This window comes from Meleagris gallopavo, chromosome 20 (assembly GCF_905368555.1).
Source record: "Meleagris gallopavo chromosome 20, MGAL_WU_HG_1.1, whole genome shotgun sequence".
Taxonomy (NCBI): Eukaryota; Metazoa; Chordata; class Aves; order Galliformes; family Phasianidae; genus Meleagris; species Meleagris gallopavo.
In genome coordinates this window covers 5537882-5557653 of record NC_139423.1, presented here as the reverse complement: position 1 = coordinate 5557653, position 19772 = coordinate 5537882, and the positions used below count along the sequence as shown (strand labels likewise).

Below are 19772 nucleotides of genomic sequence, written 5' to 3'. Positions count from 1 at the left end.
TACACTGCCTAAAATACATCTGTGAGAGTTTTTGATCCTCATCTTCGAGGGCACAAACTGATTGCTGGCTGAAGTTTGCACAGAAGTCCTCATGTAAGCCTCCTGCAGCACAGAATGGATATCCCTAACACCTGACTTTGGCATCTGCACACGGACAGGTTGGCAGCCTGTGTGAACCGGTGATCTTTGCTGGTATGGCAATTTGCAGAGACTCCCTCTGCAAATTCCCACCTCCCTTCCAGTCAGGGAACAACGTGCCCCACAGCCACTGAGTGAGCTCCCTCAGCCCACACAGAGCACACTGCTGTCAGAACACAGCAGTGCTTGGACCCGGGAATTAACTGCAACAAAACCCTTCGTTAGGAGGGGAACCCTCCAAGGAACAATTCTTGTACGTTTCATTAGGGGGAACTTCTGGACCACCACAGCGTGCATACATGTTGCTAAAAGCAGAGAGCTGAGCACCAACCACCCTTCGCTGTTTATGCCGCAAAGGCTGACCAACCCAAAGCTACACAGGGTTACAGGGATGCTTTGATTCATTAAAAACACTCCATGGGAGCGTTAAAAACACTTCGCCAACCAAGGAGCAGCAGCCGGTGCCGCCTGCAGAGGGCGCGCGGGCGCCGAGTAGAATGGCCGGGTGCGGCGGGCGCGCGAAACCGCGGCTTAAATGCGGCCGCGGGGAGAAAAAACCTTTGTGACACAGCGCGGGTGTTCGGCTGCGAGTGGCGCGGGAGGGCGCCTTCCGACGCTGCGGCTGAAGCGGCACCGACTGCCAGAAACGAAACAGAAAGAGCGGAACTATTCCAGCAAAGGGCAAATGGCGTCATGGGGGGAACACAGAACGCTGGCTCACGTCTACATGTTAAATCGTAGTGTTTTAGGATGAGGGGAAAACAGAGACTTACTGCTAATTATAATTTCCTTTTTAATTAACGGATGTCCTTCTCCAGGACTCACCTGCTGAGCGCTGGCTGGTGGCTGCAGGATGCTTCGGCCTCACTGAAGCAGAAAGGAAAAGCATCCTGCGGGTACCTGCAGCCCTGCTCCTGAGCTCCTCCTGCTTACAGAAGTGGGGCACAGAGGGGTGACCCCATGCAGCCCCTCGAGCTGTGACCCCACACGGCCCCTGACACACCTGAGACCACGCACCTGCAGGACCGGGAGCCAGCAATGCAGTTCCCCGAAAGCATCGTTAGCTAAGATTAAGGTTATCTTGTAAGGAATGATGTGTTTCCAGGTAACAAGTGATAAATCATCCACAATGCAGGGGGAAAAAAAATGAGGTGGTTGTTGCTGTTCCTGAGCCATTTAGCACAAGTGCTTGCAGTGCTGTGTGATGGGAGATGATGAGCAAAGCAGCCGCTCTTGAGGCTGTAACTTCCTATGGCTGCTCCCCCAGGATTCCCCCCGTGCATCAGATATGTGTCTCATGGGGACTGTTCCCTGTATAAGTTTCAATAAATAACAGCAATGTTGAAAACAGCTGCCTTCTGGTGTCTGTGCTTATTTTTTTAATCATGGCTGAATGTGGGCAGCCTGCACCAGGCACCATCAGGAACACCTGCACAGCCCACAGACAGCAGCACCTTGCACTGTGATGGATGATTTCTGACCACAGACCCCCGTGGCTGAGCAGTGAGGCACAGCGCTGCCTTCCCCTCCATTTGGCAGTGGGAGGGCTGCGTGACCTCACCTCATTAATTCTCACAGTATCCTTCAGTCAGTGTCACTCTCCTCATGCCAAGGACTACGCACAGCGAGGGAGAGCAGGACCTGCGATGTTGGAAATGCACACAAACCCCTGGAGCTGCAACATCTCCAATTACGTTATTTCTGTAACCAGAACTCAGGCGTTTCTCCCAAACTTGTTCCTATGGGACTTACCCCCAGGCTCCGGGAGGTGTGGGCTCACTTTACCTTCCCCCCCTGCTCTACAGCACAACCTCAGTGTGATTCTGATCCTTGAACCATTTGCTGGCTGCAGCCTCCCTGGGGCACAGACACCCCCGGATCCCCTCAGGTGCTGAGACCCCCCAGGCTGCCTCTTCTTCTCCCTCTCCCACCTGCAGGGTTACGGAGCGCAGGAGCAGCAGCGTGACTGAAAGCAGAGCACAGCCCCAGAGGGCACGGCCCCGTATTTCTGCAGTGCAGGTACTGACGTCCTTCACTTTGTTAGGGAAGCCCCAGGAGAGCAGGAAGGAAGCAGGGAGCTGGCAAGCATGTGCTTCTTCTTTCTTGCTTGGCGTAAGTAGAAATTTGCTTGAGGTACGACAGATGACGGCTGTTTACCTACTGGGGCCAACAGCTCCCACGAGGCAGCGATGGATGGGAGTGCATGCAGGTTGGACATACATCCCCTGGTTAACACATCTCCCTGTATCACTCGGGGGGCCCTGGGGACGGAGGCAATGCAGCTCACACGGACGTGAGGGATTCTGCTGCTGATCTGCACTCGGTGGCCCGATGTGACCTGCACCATCATTAAACCATTGGTCTTTCTCCAACGTACCAGAGATCTGCAGTGCAGCCATTTGCGCAGAGCGAGGCATGAATGAAGAGACAGCCCCTTAGCTTCCATTCAGTAAAATCCCCACAGGAGACTGGGCAAAGAGAATGGATTTTTGGTGCTCTAGTGATGAAATAGTGATGCATTCTGCTGCCAAATGAATGGCGAACCTCATGTGCTTTTAAGATTTCCTTAGCAGGCGAGAAGAGATCGTGAATATTTCGTATTGATTCCCAGGTATTTGCTTGCAGTTGCAGGGATGCAGTGCAGTTGCTTGGCATTAGCAGCACTGATCCAACAAGAGAGTTGCTGTCCCTTCCTTACGCTGCTCTCGGATGCCTGCATTACCAAGCAGGGAATTCCCTGCAGCCACGCCTTGCTAATCTCAGCCTTTCCATTTGAGAATAGATTTCTGAGCGAAACAATGATGAATAGATTTCTGAGCCACAATGATGAAAGCAACACATCAGCTTTGCTAATTTCAACTGCAGTGCTTTGCTTCCGAAGAGGGATCTGCAAAGACCTCCAGCTAAAGAGCTCTGCATCGCACACCCCCGCAACCATTTCCGTTCTGTTGATCACTACGGATGTGCTTGGCTCATATCAGTCAGCAAAGATCGATAATTGCAGAGCAGCTCAGGAGCATCACGTCAGCACTCACCCCACGTATGTGTGTGCACACAGATGCTGGCATGTCAGCCATCTGCTTCCCAGCAGCAAGAAGGGGTCAGGCTTGGTGCCACGCAGCGCTGGGTCCCACAGCAGGAGGCTGGGGGCTCATCTACCTCCCTGCCACATGAAAGAACAGAACCTGTACCATTTACCGGGCATTTCCCTGCCAAAGGACTAAGTTCACTCTCCTAAGCCTGCTAGGTGAGATTCTTTAGCTTCTCTCTCTGAAGTGATCTTTATAGCAAAAGTGTATTACAAAATAATCCCAGCAAAATCCACATCAGCTTAATGGCCTCTTGCATTTGGAACCTGTCTTCCAAACTCCTTTGCCTGGGGATGCTTTGAGATCTTCCAAGAAAGAGAGATTTCTGCCTCCCAGAAAACTGCCCACGCTTCCTGCGCAGAGCTCAGCAGATGATGCAGACCTGTGGATCTTTATCCTTTCCTTCAGTGCCGGGCTGAGCTCACCCAGAGCTCACAGCACCGTCCCCGCATTGCTCACAGCCATCACAGACACACACAGCATGAGGAATGGAGAGGGAGGAGCAGCAAAGCCTTCCAGGAGCCACGAGGACCCAGCAATCATTCCAAACAACGCCAAAAACCAACCAACCAACCAACCAGACGTGGACAAGGAGCTCCTTCCCACCCCGCCTAGCCATAGGAACAGGAAAGAAAGCACTCACCTCCCTGCTTACTTCTGTCAAGATAGATTGAAACCCTTCGGGCCAGACCTGTGAGAAGACAGGGATTAGGGGTGACACCACGGGTCAAGCCAGAGCAAAACAAATCTTACAACAGGATTAGAAAAAGCAAATCGAAGCAAAGGACAGGACAAGAGAGAGAAGCAGAAGCATCGAGAGCAGCACATGCCTCCATCCTGAGCAGCATTAGTTCGGTCACAGCCCCTTCCCAGGACCAGTGGCTGTGCACACACCATGCCTGCAGGTCTGACATTTCCTCTTGAACGAGGAGATCTCGGGAGCTGCACTGAGCTCTGAGTGAGAGGAGAGCCAGGGCCAGAGCCCAGGTTGCACAGCCCTGGTACCAGTGGGGAACTGCAGCTCCCATGGAACTGACAGAGCACAGCGTGGGTGCATCACACACACAGAGCTGGAGGGGAGCAGCCCAAGGGCAGCTGGGAGCACATTCCAGAACTGCTTGGCTTCTCCTACAGCTTTTCTGCAGAATTTATGCTGCCTTGAAACACTATGGCCACTGACAACATCTTCTGCCTTTTTCTCAGATCCTCCTGTCTCTCGTGTTTGTCATGTGAGAAGTAACACTGCATTACACCAGAGCACCTGGTACCGATGCATCTTTAATTTTGACTTAAAGAGGCTTTCTTGGCACATCGTGCATGCAGACGCAGATCTAATTAAGATCAAAATCAGCACAGTCAACTGCCCACACAGCAGTTTACCAATGTTTAAGATCCACCAGCCCTGAGTCTCACTCAAGCCGACTGATGTGCAATGAGCTGGGGTCAAGCTATTTCTGAGCGAGAGCATCTGACCCAGCTCAGCACTCGGTGCATTCAGTTCTTTCACCTCGGGCTGCACAGCACAAGGAAGGTCTGGAGGAGTGCAAGAGGTTAAGCTTTGTGCCTCACCCTGTATCATCCCCCATCACAGTCTCTGAGCATCTGTTATTGTCAATACCCCATTCCTTTGACAAGCCAGTGATGCCTTCAAGTTTCCAAAGGCTGTATTTAGGTACTGTGTATTCCTCCTTCCTTTTATAAGAGGGAAAACTGCCTACAAGTCAGTATTCTGCTTGCAACAAGACTGTTAAATTCAGAGATGAGTCTGACATTGGGGAAAAGGATGGGAGTGGAGAGAAGGAAATCAATAGTGGGAGCACACAAACCCCAGCAAAACTCCTGAGCTCTGCAGCTTCAAAGATGCATCTTCAGTTTTATGAGCCAGCGCTGGACCACAACTCAAGTCTTGGCAGGAAAAGATAACTGTTCAATAGAGAGCCTCATTTCCAAGGGGACTTGATCCACATAGCTCTTTTGAACTGAGTACTGTTATTTCTCTCTCCACAAAAATCTGCCCTTTTCTTCTTCTGAACCTAGTTCTATTGCTTCAAAGGTGAAAGGCAAGGGAAACAGGGCCCAGACTTCCTAAGGCCTTACTTGAAAGAAAAAGGCAAAAACATCTTAAGAGAACAGATACAAGTTTCGGCACACTTGTTTTGGCAAGTGTAAACTCTCAACTCTTAGAGCTAAATCAGCTCTTGCTCAGCTCTTAACCTATTTTGCAACGTCAAACATCACTGCTCTCTAACAACCCTTTCTTCTACATTAAAGCCCTGTAGAGAAGAAGGTGAAGTCAGCAAATGCTATGTCCTTATATAAGGTACACGTAGGAAGCAAGGCAGGAAAATGGAGTTAGCCTGAAGGAGTTCAGTCTACAGCTGTCAGCATCTTCCCTGAACACGAGTGATGATGCAGCAAGAAGAAGATGTAAGAGCAGTCCAGGGGAATTCCCAGGCATCAGCTGTTCAGCTGAGTCCATCACCAAGGAAGCAAGATTCAGAGCCCAGGGATGGTAAATGTTAATCGACATCCTTCATGAAAACTTGTTGGCAAGAAAGGAACACGGACCAACTGAATGACACTACAAAGGGCAACTTGAGATGACTGCAGGATACTTTCCTCTCTGCCTACGGACGAACGCACGCCGTGCATCACCACTGTTTTCATCCTGCTTTTATTGACATCTCTGCAAAGAGCAAGTTTGGACCATGGCAATTTTCTCAGTATGCTGCAGACATCCAGCAGCTTCTCATCAGTTCTGCACACATACTGCAGTGAGGCACAGAGCCTAACGTTACCTCAAATGCAGTTCCTCATTCCTAAAACGCCGGAGACGAAACAGGAGGTATTAAGGAAAACAGCAGATACGAGCTCAACAAGGCAGCACTGGTAAAATCCAATGAATAGCTAAAAGAGCTGTGTCAGACTCCTGTGATGAGCCACAAGCTCCGAAATGAGAACTGTCAGATTTTAAGGTCAGAATGAGTGATGGTGGTCATCCTATCTGACCTCTCGCACAGCACAAGCCAGAGAATCTCACCCAGCAATTCCTGCATTAATCCCACAAGCACTGATTGAACTACAGCACATCTAGAAAAACCTGTTAGCCTTGGTTAAAACTATTCAAGTGATAGAGAAACCCCATTAGAGCATTAGTACATTATCAGGTCTCAGAAGGACAGAATGTCCATCTCCTTTAATATCTTAAAACAGACTTCAGGATTACCTAACCTACTCTTCTGGTTTCATCCTGTGCACAGCAGGATGTCAGTGCTTCTTTTTACATCTTTTTCTAAGTTTTCTAGCATCCAAAGCTGTTCGATGTTTAACTGTGCTGTCGTGCAAGTGCCAGATCTGGACTGCATATTCTCTTGTCACCTCCTGACCCACAACGAGCAGTGGACAGTAAATGCTGGAATTGAGCTAAATGAAGTCAGAGGTGCAACATGCAAAGCTGTGCGAAGGCTGAGCATCCCATCAGAAGGAAAGAGGCAGTATGTGAGCCACTATCCCACCCAGAAGGGAAGAACAAACTCTTGCCACAAGGAGCAGGGCAGTTCCATCGTTGTTCTACAGATCTCTCCTTAGGAACGGGCTAGAGGAACACCTGGCCAAGACAGCTGCTCTGAGGCTTGTGAAGGACAGAACTTTGTGCCCTTCTGCACCCCAGTAAGAGGCTGCTCTAGCTGTTCTTCAGCATGTATGGGAGGTCATTGTGTTGGACTTTTAGTCTTGGTGGTTTGTTTTATGAGAAACAAAACTTGGCCAAAGGCCATTCCAGAAAGGCAGAGACTGTTAAACAAGGATGTTACCGGTGGCTGATGTTGAGAAACCCATTTTACTGTACTCATCCTACGAAAAAAAACATTTCAACATGAATTACCTCTGACCTCCCATTCCCCTCCTCCAGGCAGAGGACCTACCTCGTGTAGTTGGCAGCATGTCTGACAGCCCCTGCCACGCTGTGACCATCTCTGGGTTCTTCTCCAGGTCTGCAAAGTTCTTCCATACTCTGATGGCACCATCATCTTGGGAAGCACAAAGAAGAGAACACGATGCCATGTCATTGCCAATGCAACCCTCGTAATTGTGCACAATAAAAAGAACAGAAGCAACACTGTGCTCGTAACAAACTCCAGAACTGAGAGCCTCACCAGAACTTAACACTTTTTATTAGAGTTGTTTTTTCTTTAATCTTATTCCATAAAGTCTGAAGGATTGTTCTGCTGGGAACTGCTCTAGAGGAACTTTCCTCCTTCCTACAAATAACACCTGACATCAGATGTCGTTCATCTCTTTGACCAATTTTCTCTAGGAACTGTCTCTGTCCTCCTTGCTCCTGCACTGAGAACCACATAAATACCCTCCTAAATACAAAATACAGCACAAAGAAGCTGAATCAAAGCCCAGCCCATCAGCAGCAAATCTTTCAAGTACATCATGTATTTTTCTCAATTTGTTCCCCATCTGTGAAACTTCTGTGCTAAGAATCAATAAATTGAAAGAAAAATGTCCTAAAGGCCCTCTCAAATCCTCTTCCACCTCTCTTAATTATACCCAACCTGTACATTTCAGCATGAAGTTTGAAAAGCTATTGAAAACACTTAGACTGACAGGTTTAGAATGGTTCCTTGGGAGTGAAGCATTTCTTACTCACAGCTTTACAGACCAGTGAATGAGAAAAAGCTCTTCATGCTTCCTTACATGATGTAACAGGGTATTCTGGAGGACTTCTTCCCTGGCTGAGACACAGGGACTAGAAGCACAATAAACTCAGAACTATTGGAGAAGTTCAGTGCCTAAAACAATTCTTGTCTGCTCTGAACTTCAACCAGCAACCAAACCTGATTCCTCATACTTTGGGCTGCAGCACAATTTTCCCTTCAGCTCTGAACGCAGCTTTTAGCCAGCTAAGGAGCACAGTGCCCAAGAAATGGCACAGGAGGTTGAACCTGCCATGCCAGGTTCTACCTCAGAACGCTCTAACAAATAAAGCTGTGCCTGGAAATGGTTTCAGCAAGCGTTTGATTTGTTTGCTATTTGAGAACACTGCAGCACTTACATAAGCCGTTCAGATATTTCAATGTTGCCAGAAGCAATTTTCAAGTTTGATCTTGGACGTGCTTCAACCGAGACCACATGGGCAAGGAGAAAGGCCAAATGCAGAGCAGGGAGAGCAAGAGGTACAGCACAGCTCCCACGGACCTGAATTCTGAGAAGGCTCCCCAGGTCCTGCCCTGCCACACAGACAGAGCTGCTCTGCTTACCTGTGGCAGTCAGCAGCAAGGAGCAGTCCTGCCCGTTCAGGTACTCCATGGCTGTGATCCTGGTGTACCGTGGGTTCCCATTGTGGAAATAATCCAATTTCTCTCCTTTCTCCCAGTCCCAGAAACTGGGGGAGGAAAGAATACGAGGTCAGTTCTTGGCTCTCTGCATAAGCTATCAAAGAGATCTACGTTACGGCTAAGCTAAAAGCCGCGTGCGTTGTATAGCAATTCAATTTGTTCTTCGATATGCAGCCTCACTTGGTTCACAACGTAGGCCCACCTTCTGCAAAACCTCACAAGCCCAGCTGTGAGGAATGAGCTCAACCCAGGCTCATGTGCTCCTTCTGCAGGACTTGGTGCAACACTAAGCAGCGACACAAGCAGCACGAGCCCCACAGCCACGGCACAGAGGAGCCCTTACCAGATACTGTCCTTGTCGGCCACGGCAATGCAGGGCGTGAAGGGATGGAACTTCACCACAGAGGGGACGCCGGGGTTCCTGTTGAGGAAGATCTGATCGTCCAGCCGGGAGATGCCTGGGGGGACAGCAGGCAATGGGCTCAGTGCCCCGCGGGGGGATGGGGGCTGCAGAGCTCCCCAGGAGCAGTCAGAGACTATGGCACACCACAGCCCCAGCCCCTCTGCACTGCCACGCATCTCAGCCTAAGCTACAAACTAAACACTCAGATGACAAATGCTGGGATCCTTTATTTTGGTAACTGAAAGAACGAGCAGAGCACGCCCAGCCACGTGCAAAGAAGCATTTGGCAACCAAAGAAATGGGTGGCAATGGGGCCCAGATCGCTTGGTTGAAACTGGTTAAGTTCCCAACCCAACTATTCCATGCTTCTATGAAATATCAGCTTGTGTTTATACAGAAATCCACTTCTTTTTTTGCCAAAATAAAACAAAATAAACCTACTTTATTCAAATTACAGCATTCCAGTTTAGCTTGCAGATTATTTATTTAGCCTTTCATTTCAGTTTAGATTTCGGGTTAATATAGAAATGAAAAATACATTTTCCACTGAGACTTTCAAATGCTGGTTACAGACCTTTCCCCCCTCCCTCTCTTTAGAGTACTTCATGATTTGCAAAGTGTGTTGGTAACCCCTGAAACTGCATTTTTTAGCACAGTGTGAATCCATCACACAGGACTGTAAGCTCAAGAGACATTCACTCAGTCCTGGTTAGTTTTAGCATGCATCCATTTAATTTCATTTTCATTAAGGGATTCTAAGTCTATTCTAATTCCCTTTAATATTTCAGACTTAGTCGTGTTTGTTTTTTTTTTTTTTTAATGAATATTGGCATTTCAGCTGCTCAGGTCAAGCAACCAAATATAAACACTGCCTAGAAAAAAGGTTTTTCTTCGGGTGAGCATGAACAATCCCCTTTTTTTGTATTGAAAAAGATCCCCCAAGCCATTTCCTGGGCTCCAGTTTCAATTCTCTATTATTCTGGTTTATGATACTCTGCAGTTCTATGACATTGATCTCCCTGTCGAGCCCAGCAAGCCTCCAGAGAGCGAAGCACTGCAGCAGGCTGTGCCTCCAGCACCAAGCCTTGCACTCAGCACATCAGTTTCTCCAGCTCCATGCACCTCAGTTCCCATCCTGGGGGGAACAGCACCCACAGAAGGACCCTGCCCTGGTGGATGCTGTGCCAGGTTCTGAGGGCTTGCAGGGCAGTGACAAGCAGCAGAACAGCCAACAGCAGCCTGAGCCCCTGCCACCCTGCCTGAGAGCAGGGACCTCTGCCTCTGAGGCTCAGCACAGGTGCTATTAATGGGGATTACAGCCCAGTGTGGTGCTGGGAGCCCCGGGGAGCTGCCTGCAGCATGGGAAGAGGGGCACTCACCCTTCTGAATGATCTTCTGGGCTTGCTTCCTGACCCGGGCGTTGCGCAGGAACCTCCACTCCCTCTCTTTGCGGATCTGGCTCTCCAGGTCGTGCTCCTCCGGGATCTTTCCACACATCAGCGTGTTCACAACATGAGACAGTAAATCAGAAACTCCATGAATCATCATTCACAAACGTGTGTGTTCATATCAGACCAACTCGTGACACCTTAGCATCTCCATACAGTACGTGGAGGAACTCAAAGGACGTTTTGATTTTAACCTTCCCATCATCTGTGAAACCTTCCCCTTTCCTTTTGCTGCCCTAACCATGAGATTGAAGAGAGAGCACGGCTTTGATACAGACTGAAAGCTACGAACACATTAAAATCTATCTTTCAGTAGAGAACTGCAGGCCAAAAAATGCATTGCTTTAGTCCCTAATTCCTGAGATGCGTGAATTACCAGCACGACATCCACTGCTAATGGCAACTGTTTTCATTTGCAGGAAAATGATTCCCCTGCGTGGCCTGGGTCTGGTTACACACACACACCTACACTTGGAATGGGAGCCCTGAGCAGCACGTAACCACTCTGACCTGTTTTATTGCTTTTATTCACTCCACAGCCATTGATGGCTTCTTGCAGGACCCCACCTGCAGCCAGGGGGACCATGGGGTGCAAAAAGCAGCTCCTGCCAGGCTGCAGATCAGTCACCACGTCTGCACCCAGAGCACAGCATTGGAGGGAACAGCCCACTGATCTCACCCACAACCCACTGCAGGGTTATACATAACGTGTCTTTTGCTTCACGCTTAAAAAATGATCCGAGACCAGCAACACTGCTGCTCTACAAACACCTCTGGGTCGATGAAGATGAGCTGTCTTCCTTTGATGAAGGAAATGATGCTGTTCTGGGCAGAGCGAGCCTTGGAGAAGGGTGACATAAAAGACAAAGTCCTTTTGCTCCTTCCCCTTCCCCACAGACACACACTTCTTTTTTCCTGACTAAGAAAGTACTTAAATCACCTGCCACTGTTATATGCGCTATCTTCAAAATGTATTATGCTCTGGAAAACAACCATTACTGAGCTGAATTGCTGCTGCTTTAAAATAAGAAACCCACCCTTTCTGCTGGAAAAAAAAAAAAAGAGAAAAAGACTGCTATTTCAATTTTTCAAGAATATGACATCTATTAGAAAGGCAGTGACAAATGACCAATAATGTACAGCAATAAACAAACCTAAGATAAAATACATCAAAGTACATTCGAGAGCACGGAGCACAGCTACACCTTAATGAAAATCCAGCTTCTCTGGGAATAAATTCAAGTAGGACCTAAGAGGAGGCCAGGGGATGGGCAGGGCACGAACAACAGCACATTTTGCAGGAGGGCACTCAGCAGTTGTCTCAGTTTAGGGCCAAGAAACCCAGTTTGCAGCTGAGCGAGGCACTCCTATGCTCTCTAGCAGATGAAGAACATCGGATTAAAGGAGCTGCCGGGCTTCTCGGGTCTGAAGAAAAAGAACTTTTCCGTGGAGGCTGAGCTGAAAGCTGCTTTATTATCTGATTTCAGCAATAAACATTCTTCTTATAATGAGATCTGCTGAGCTCAACTTATCATTGCCAAGCGCTGCCAGTACCTGCAACCACACAGAGGTGCTCGGTGCCAGTTCAGCTCGGTGTGCTGCAGGTGACAGAGTGGTTGTGGTTCTGAGCAGCCGAGCCCCCAGACCAGCACTGCAGTGAGCACAGAGAGCTGCAGCACGCAGTGCAATGCAGCACTTCTCCCATTCCCAGCAGCCTGCAGGACAGAGCTGGGTGGGTGCAATAACAGAGAAGAAAGGAGAGATTTAGGTCAGATGTGAGGAGGAAGTTCTTTACCCAGAGGGCAGTGAGGCCACGGCACTGCCCAGAGCTGTGAGTGCCCCATCCCCAGAGGTGCCTGAGGCTGTGGATGAGCTCTGGGCAGCCTGGCAATCAGCTCACGGCAGGGATAGGGCTGTGGGGTCCCTTCCAACGCAGGCATGCTGTGATTCTGTGATGATTTTGTAAGATGAACCCCACAGAACACATCACAAGGGAACTTCTGGTGATGCAGAAGCACAGGATTATGTCAAGACATGCATGTAATAGAGCAGTGACCTCCAGCTCAGCTGCTGCTGGCTGGAAAACCAGAAATTATTATTCAAAAGAACCCAGCTATTTAGGCTCATTATTCACGCCTTTGTCTCCCCTCCCATCCAGCTCACATTTAAGCATTAGAAAGTCATTTTAGTAAACAACAGCCGGGCTTTGGCTGCTGCTCAGCTCTCCTCCGAGCAGAGCTCCCAGAGGTACGTGGGAGTAGCAACTGTGCTACATGATGAGGATCATGACATGGCTCCAATTCTCTGCATCCCCGAGCTTCCACTCAGACATCAACCAGCGACGATCCCAAAACCTCCCACCAAGTGGTGTCATCTGAAAGCCAACCGAGTTCTTTTTTAACAGCGTCCCTCCATGTCAGCTTGGAAGCCGGTATTTGGATGGGAGCAGGGAAAATTCGGCAGTTTGCTCCTGTAGTAAATACAGTTTGTCCCTGCAGAGTGTTACTGCAGCATCGCACAGAGGGCTCCCTCCTCCACCAGGACTTTGAGCAACAGCCAAGACAGAGAGCACAGAGCGCTGAAGTGAGGGCTGGGATTTTTCAGGAAGGATTCCTTATGTAATTCTCACCTTCCAGGATCCTTCCCAGCTCCTGCCTGCATGTTCTGCCAGCCCTGCGAGCAGCAGATGCTGGCTCTGCTCTCCTCGATTCAGGGCTTCCTGACAGCTGGCAGCAAGGTTTTCCTGTGCCACGCGGTCCAAGGCTGCCCGTGGTGAGCAGAACAGCCTTTTGCCATCCCAGCTTTAGGAAGAGGAACGACTTCTGCAGAGATCAGAGCTGTGGTAGGTAACTGTTTTTCCTGGCACACCGAGAATTTACAATGCGGTGTTTTCCTCCTCCATGTATCTGATTAGATAATCGATAAATCAAAGGCAGTATGATGACCTGAATCCCAGCCACTGATTTACGCTGGAAATTAATCCCTCAATCTTTCCAATGAAAGCATTCTCATAGCGAGGTCTATGAAGCAAAGCTGAATTCATAAATTAAATATGACTAAGATGCACTCACAGTCATTTTATGTTTATTCATTACAGGAATAGTTGTCTTATCTTTCCCTGTTTATGACGGTAGGCAGCATCTCCAAATGAAGTATTGGAATTGCACATCAACGTCATCTTTTTCCATCAGTACTCTGTAGACTTTACTCTCTGCCTTTTTCATGAAGCTAAAGCTCCCAAAGGGCAGCAGCTGCAAGCCACGGCTGCTTGTTCCTCACTGCTGCAGGAACAGATTCTAGGAAAGGAGCACTCTTTGGACATTCAGCCAAGACCCGAGTTACAGCATGGCCAGGGCTGCCTGGTTACACAAGCAGCGATCAAGATGTGCCAAAGGAAGCTGTAGTAGAGGGACGTCTCCCTGTCTCTTGCACAAGTACCACCCAGCCTCACTACAAAGCCCCACACAATTCCCTATCAGTCAGTGCAACATGCAAACTTTTTGGCAGAAAGACCTCCACTTGGCCTCTTAAGGCTGCTTTACAAAAGTAATGGGGAAATCAATTCACTTCCTCGTTTCATTAAGAAACACAGATTTTGTTTGGAGCAAACCTTACCTAAAATACTGCTGCTGAGGATGCTCTGTGCTCAGAAAATGCAACCCAAGGCAGTGAATGTCACCAACCCAACCACAGGAACTAAGAGAGCATACATACTGCCACTCCTGCTGTTACAGTAAAAGCTGAAGAGAGAGATCACATGTTCTGCATAGGGATGTAGCCTGGAGCATCTCAATACTCACGGTGAGACACTGAACTCTTTGGGACTCACTACAGTGAAAGGAAAGCCTGAAATTTTCATTTCCAGGACTCCCCCTCCCTGGCTTCTATGAATTAGTATGGGAACACTCCGTATGTTTTCTTTCCTCCCCCAATTTTCTTAATTTTATGCACATGGAATACTAAATCTATCTATATATATATATATACACACACACATACACACAGCTCCCCATCTACACATTTAAACTGCATTTTGATTGGCTGTCTACTGTGATTTATTGTATTAATAAGACACCCCTCTTTTTCCTTAGAAAGTAGACAAATGTTTTTAATAAGAACTAAGGGATGGAAGAACATCCTCCTCTGTTTCTTTTACTCTCCTCTGGACTTGAATTGAGACACTGAAACTCATCTTGATGCGAGAAAACCCCGCTATAAAGCTTGACCGAGCCCCATGGGCCAGATGTGTTTCCTAATGAATTATTCTGCTAATGATATCAGAAGAAAGTTAATTTCACTAGCAGCTGAGGAAGTGTCAGGCAATCACTCTACCATCTAGTTTTTCCTCCCGGTGATTTTCTAAACAAATTAAAGCTACACAGAAACCTAGCTGCCATATAACTGGTTTTCTGATAGCCTTAAACTTGGGGGCAATTACCTCACCTCAACACCAAGCAATGTAACGTGCCTAAAGATGGGAAGGAGCAGTAACAGATGGCTCAGTGGCAATTCTTAGATGAGGCAGCACATAAAATGTGCCATTTCTTTGCATATTCTGAAGATTTAAACATCAGCAGTTGCATAAAAGCACCCACTGCTGAGTTGCTCAGGTGGTGGCATTAATACAAACAGTGCATTATAGTTCACATTAACTGCAAAACCTCCAAAAGTTAAGCTGAAAGTTGTTACAGTTTGTGCTGCTTGAATCCAAGGTACCTTCATTGTGCTTGCTAGTACCAAGGCAAGTTTTGATGCTTACTTTGATTTCACGCTTAAGATTGAAACCCAATCTTTGGCTAAAAGATTCTGGGAATTTAAGTGTTTATTTCCAGTCATTGACAACCTCTGCTCATCTCTGAAGAGCTTTGTTTTGTCTTGTTGTTTTGTTTTTTTTTTTTCTTCCTAGAATAAAGCTTCAGTGCATCTCTCGCTTCACATAAAACCAACTTAGAGTTACCAGAAAGCACTCACTTCTAAAGAGATCTCAATGGAGATTTGTCATTACAACCCTCATTCTTTGAGGCAGTAAGTTTTTTTTGTTGCTGAACTTTGAAAAGAATAATGATTCTTCTGAAGTTTTCCCCACGCTGCCATGTAGACTTCCAATAGCCATCAAATCCTCCTTGCTAAGGTAAAGGAATCAAGACTGGATGCATGTAAGCACAGCTCCCAGGTCACACCTGAGTACAGAGCCATGCCTCACTTCAAGGGGAGGGTATGTCCTGTTGTCCCCATCTCCATTCAAGAACCTCCCCTCATTTCTACATTCTTTTTTGAAAGCATTCTATGCATGCAGAGCTTTTGCTTTGGGCTCTGCCCCTACTAATACCTGACCTCTCTGGCTCTCACTGCCTCTCCTGCTCTCTGTGATAGGCAGTGGTCACACAGCTCACCAGAGCAGGATGATAGAAATACATCCATTCCTTTCCCTCCTCAGCCAGAAGAAAGAAGGCAAAATGAACAGATGAGGCCGCTAGCTAACAACAGCACCTCAACCTTTCAAGAGCTGCAGTGTCATGATTCAGAAAGACAACAAAGTATTACCTTCATGACAGGCTGAGCAAAGTACTTCGCGCTCCAGTCACAAAACCCCGTCTGCACTGTGGCTGAAATGAAACTTTTGTGTCCAACGGTATCATCAGCATCATCAGTGGTCTGTCCAGAAAGAGAACAGGATGTTACCCCACGTCCATCTCACTTGCATGGGCAAACTGTACACACAGTGATACCGAGGCTGCCTGTGGCAGATACGTGAGCAGAGAAAAACCCTCAAAAACACTGCTAAAGATACCAAGATTTCTGTGTCTAGCTCCAAGGCCACCTTCATTACATTAACTGTTCAGAAATGCACAAAACGACCTCGTCTGCGCAGCACACAACACAACCAGGCTACAGCATGAATCATGAACCCAAGTGTTTGTTGTGTATCACAAAAACAAGGTCCCAGGATGAGGTTTCTCGTGGTCTACACAAGATCCTGGCATTAGAAGCAGTGGTGAGGGGAAGGTGATTCAGAATAACCCACCTTCAGATCAAGGGCATATATGCATTAAATGTCTGTTATAAAGCATAAGACATCAAAAAAAAAAAAAAAAAAAAAGAAATGCCACTCTATTGACCCAGGCTTCATTCAGGTTTTCTGAACTATGAGCCATGCTGTTGCTGCTACCCCTGTTAGAATTGAAGGTGTTCCTATTAATGCTTCGACAAATTTTTCTTGGAATCACACACAGAAGCACTGGCTCTACACAAATGCTAGTTTAATAAAGAACAGTTAATTCCCAGAAGTCAGAAAACCTGAAATCTGTGTTGTGCTCTCAGCCTGTGGCTTGCCAAACACACACCTTATCACTTCCCATCTTCCCCTTCCATAATGTCTTTTCCAGTTTCCTCTCACAGAGCAAGCACCAGAAGCATCCTGGAAATGCTCTGAAGTAAAGAGAGGGGCGAACACCAAACTGCTGTCAGCCGGCTGGATCCGGGGCACTGACCAGGCACAGGTTGCCCAAGGAGCTGTGGATACCCCGTCCCTGGATGCATTCAAAGCCAGGCTGGATGTGGCTCTGGGCAGCATGGTCTGGTAGTTGGCAACCCTGCACATGGCAGGGGGTTGAAACCCAATGATCACTGCGGTCCTTTTCAACTCAGGCCATTCTATGATTCTGTGACCACTGCCAAGTGTCACCTTTGAGTGATGGCCACAAGTGCACCTGAGTGTGCTTGGACTCAACCACACTTGTCTGAGATGACTCACCTAAAGTCATCTGAAAGTGACATTCAGAATCCACTGTGCAATTATAGCATTCCTCCACTTGGCACCATATCAGTTCTTCATGCTTCTTTAAATGGAAAAATGCCCAGCACCTGGTGACTGTCGTTTGGATGCTAACATGGATGCAAACCCCCTATCAGCCTGATGCTGAAAATAAGAGACACCACAGCTCTTGGCTGGCCAGATGTCTCCCAGCAGTGACCTGTAGTAAGTTCTGGTCTTCCCAGTGCCAGTCTGGGCTTACATCTGCTCCTGTGCTTAGTGAAGAGAGGCTGCCAAGCACAGAATGGATCAGAACTGCAGTAAAGGAGGTGAATCTGCTGCTGCAAGGGCATCTCCCAGTATCTCAAGAGAAACATCTGCCTGCATGTTAAAGGAGGAAGAATTGTCCCTTTGTCCGCCCCTGTCCATGCTTTGCTGAGGTTGGAGGAAAAGCAACTGACAGAGATGCAGCTGTGCACTATCGCTCAGGCAGACAAATGTTTGTGAAAGAATAAACAATCAACTTGGATTAAACGCTTCTTGGTGGCAGCAGAAGTGAGTAATGTCCTATATCAGAGTCATAAAACATATCCCGAAGAAAAAAATTAATCCATTTTTATTTCACTGGTTAAAAGAAGCTACCCTGGTGTTAGCAGCAGCTAGAAGCAAATGAAGGATATGCAGAAATAAAACACAAAGAACAGAAAGTGTAACAAAACCCAGCGGAGCTGGGGATCAGAACTGAAAGCAAAGTCTCTTTACCTGCTCTGGCCCTTTGTCAAACATTTTTCTTGTTCTGGGGAACTGGTGGGAGTGGGGAGTGTACTGAACCCCCATGTTGCCCACGTTGGCAGGTCGCACAGACGTGATGTCCCGGCTGACCGGTTGCTTTGTCACATCATTTGTCAGGCTGGAGCTGCTTGTGCTGGTGGTTGGAGGTGATCCTCTACAGATCAAAAGAGTAAAAGGATTTAGATAGCAGCAGACATGTGACTTGCCCTCATTTTCTGAACCACTCTGATACGTATCCCCTGACACCTGGCACGTCTCACTAAACTGCAGTCCTGACATGCTTCCCACCTCTGAGAATCAGCTCGATTCTACAAGCAGAAAGCAGTTCAATGCTCCCTCTCACAGCAGAAAGAAAGTTAACCCCCAAACACGAGGGCAGAGGCTAAAACCAGCTATATTACCATTATCTGCTCTGCTGCCTTTACTCCTGCATGTGAATTGCGTTACTGCTTTTATTTGCTTGTTTCTGACAAGACTTATCCTTCACTGCTGTGCTTCCTCTACAAAAGCAAAACGATCCAAACACACAGTCCAAAAAAGTTACAAAACCCAGCAGTGAATTCCGACTGAGCCAACTCGAGATTCAGGATCAGAAAAGCAAAATTCTGGGAACCTGTAGGTTAAGCAGTCAAACACCCACATGTAATGGGTGTGACCACGGCACAGTGACCAGCAATGTGGTGACTGGAATCCTGGCAGACCACAGGGCAGCATTTTATTTGCGTGCAAACTGAGATCTGTGCAATTGCACGGTTGCATAATGCTACCAGAAGACATTAAAAGCATCACCGAGCAGTTCAGAGCCCTCCTTTCCAACTCTGAATCTCACTGCTGCACATGGATTGTGAGGCTGCCAGATCTCAAGCCAGGTGTTTTCCCTTGGACAGCATCCTTTGGGAAGGAATCACATTTTCAAGCCTAGCATTGCTCACACTGTTGCCTTAGTTTCGCTGAGTTTAGGCATCGCTTGCTGACCATCAGGTAACCCTGGCTTTTAGCTGAAACTGGAGAAAAGAGATCAGACCTCAATGGGAAATCCACATACCTCAGGTCAGAGTGCATCAGTAAAATCAGCAACATTCAGCATGTCCCTTCAATTCACCTTTAGATAACCAGCATGCCTTATTATGCTTTGCCCTCAAAGGAGTAACGTGTAGAAACTCCCCACCTGTCCCCAGAGCTTTTGTTCCTAAGCCTCTTACCAGCACTAAGCCAAAAAGCTACAAAAGCCCGGTGGGCTCCTGATGGGGAGCTCTGGGCCCACTTACCCCACTTGGTGGATGTGCATGCCCTTGTTGGTGGGGCTGGCAGGTGCTGACTGTGTCAGTGAGGACGTGTCCAGGATGCGCTGGGGGCGAGCATTGACTGTTGCCTAGAGGGAAAGACACAACAGAGCGCTGAACGGGACTGCAGAACAGCAATTGCAGGGGTTTATTGTATGATACAATCACACACCTGGCGTTCAATGAAGTTAAGCTCTCTACCAGTGTGGGGGTGTTTAAAAATATACGTGAAAAGTCCCTGTGCAGTTTTCAACACATAAGACGATTCTGCTGCTCCTGGAGTCTGACAGCACTTACCAGACAGCATCGTTCTTTTGCTTACAGAGACGTAACTGACCAACATATCAGCCTCTTCCCAAAAGCAGTCACAGCCCAGGACCCACAGCACAACTTGCACCACGAGGTGAGCTGACAGAACGGAGCTCCCACCACTGCCCATGGCTCCAGTACCCATCCTGATTCTGCATCTCATGTTTGGGTCACAACTGTCCTTTCACATCTGGCAGCTGCACAGATCTGC

General features: G+C 47.9%; 1 protein-coding gene across 7 annotated transcripts in view; it reads right to left on the bottom strand.

Moving 5' to 3' along the window:
• The window catches only part of RPTOR (regulatory associated protein of MTOR complex 1), a 118565-nt gene that overhangs the window by 9228 nt on the left and 89565 nt on the right, over nucleotides 1–19772 (bottom strand). For 5 of the 7 annotated variants that reach the window (XM_085239784.1, XM_085239788.1, XM_085239789.1 and 2 more), the window contains 8 exons: nucleotides 19238–19341; nucleotides 17940–18123; nucleotides 15968–16078; nucleotides 10355–10460; nucleotides 8916–9030; nucleotides 8495–8619; nucleotides 7151–7255; nucleotides 3871–3918 (listed from right to left, as the gene is read on the bottom strand). In XM_085239784.1, the coding sequence (XP_085095910.1) occupies nucleotides 3871–3918; nucleotides 7151–7255; nucleotides 8495–8619; nucleotides 8916–9030; nucleotides 10355–10460; nucleotides 15968–16078; nucleotides 17940–18123; nucleotides 19238–19341 (898 nt within the window). The remainder of the gene's footprint in view (nucleotides 1–3870; nucleotides 3919–7150; nucleotides 7256–8494; nucleotides 8620–8915; nucleotides 9031–10354; nucleotides 10461–15967; nucleotides 16079–17939; nucleotides 18124–19237; nucleotides 19342–19772) is intronic. The other 2 variants (XM_085239785.1, XM_085239787.1) reach the window with 1 other exon arrangement.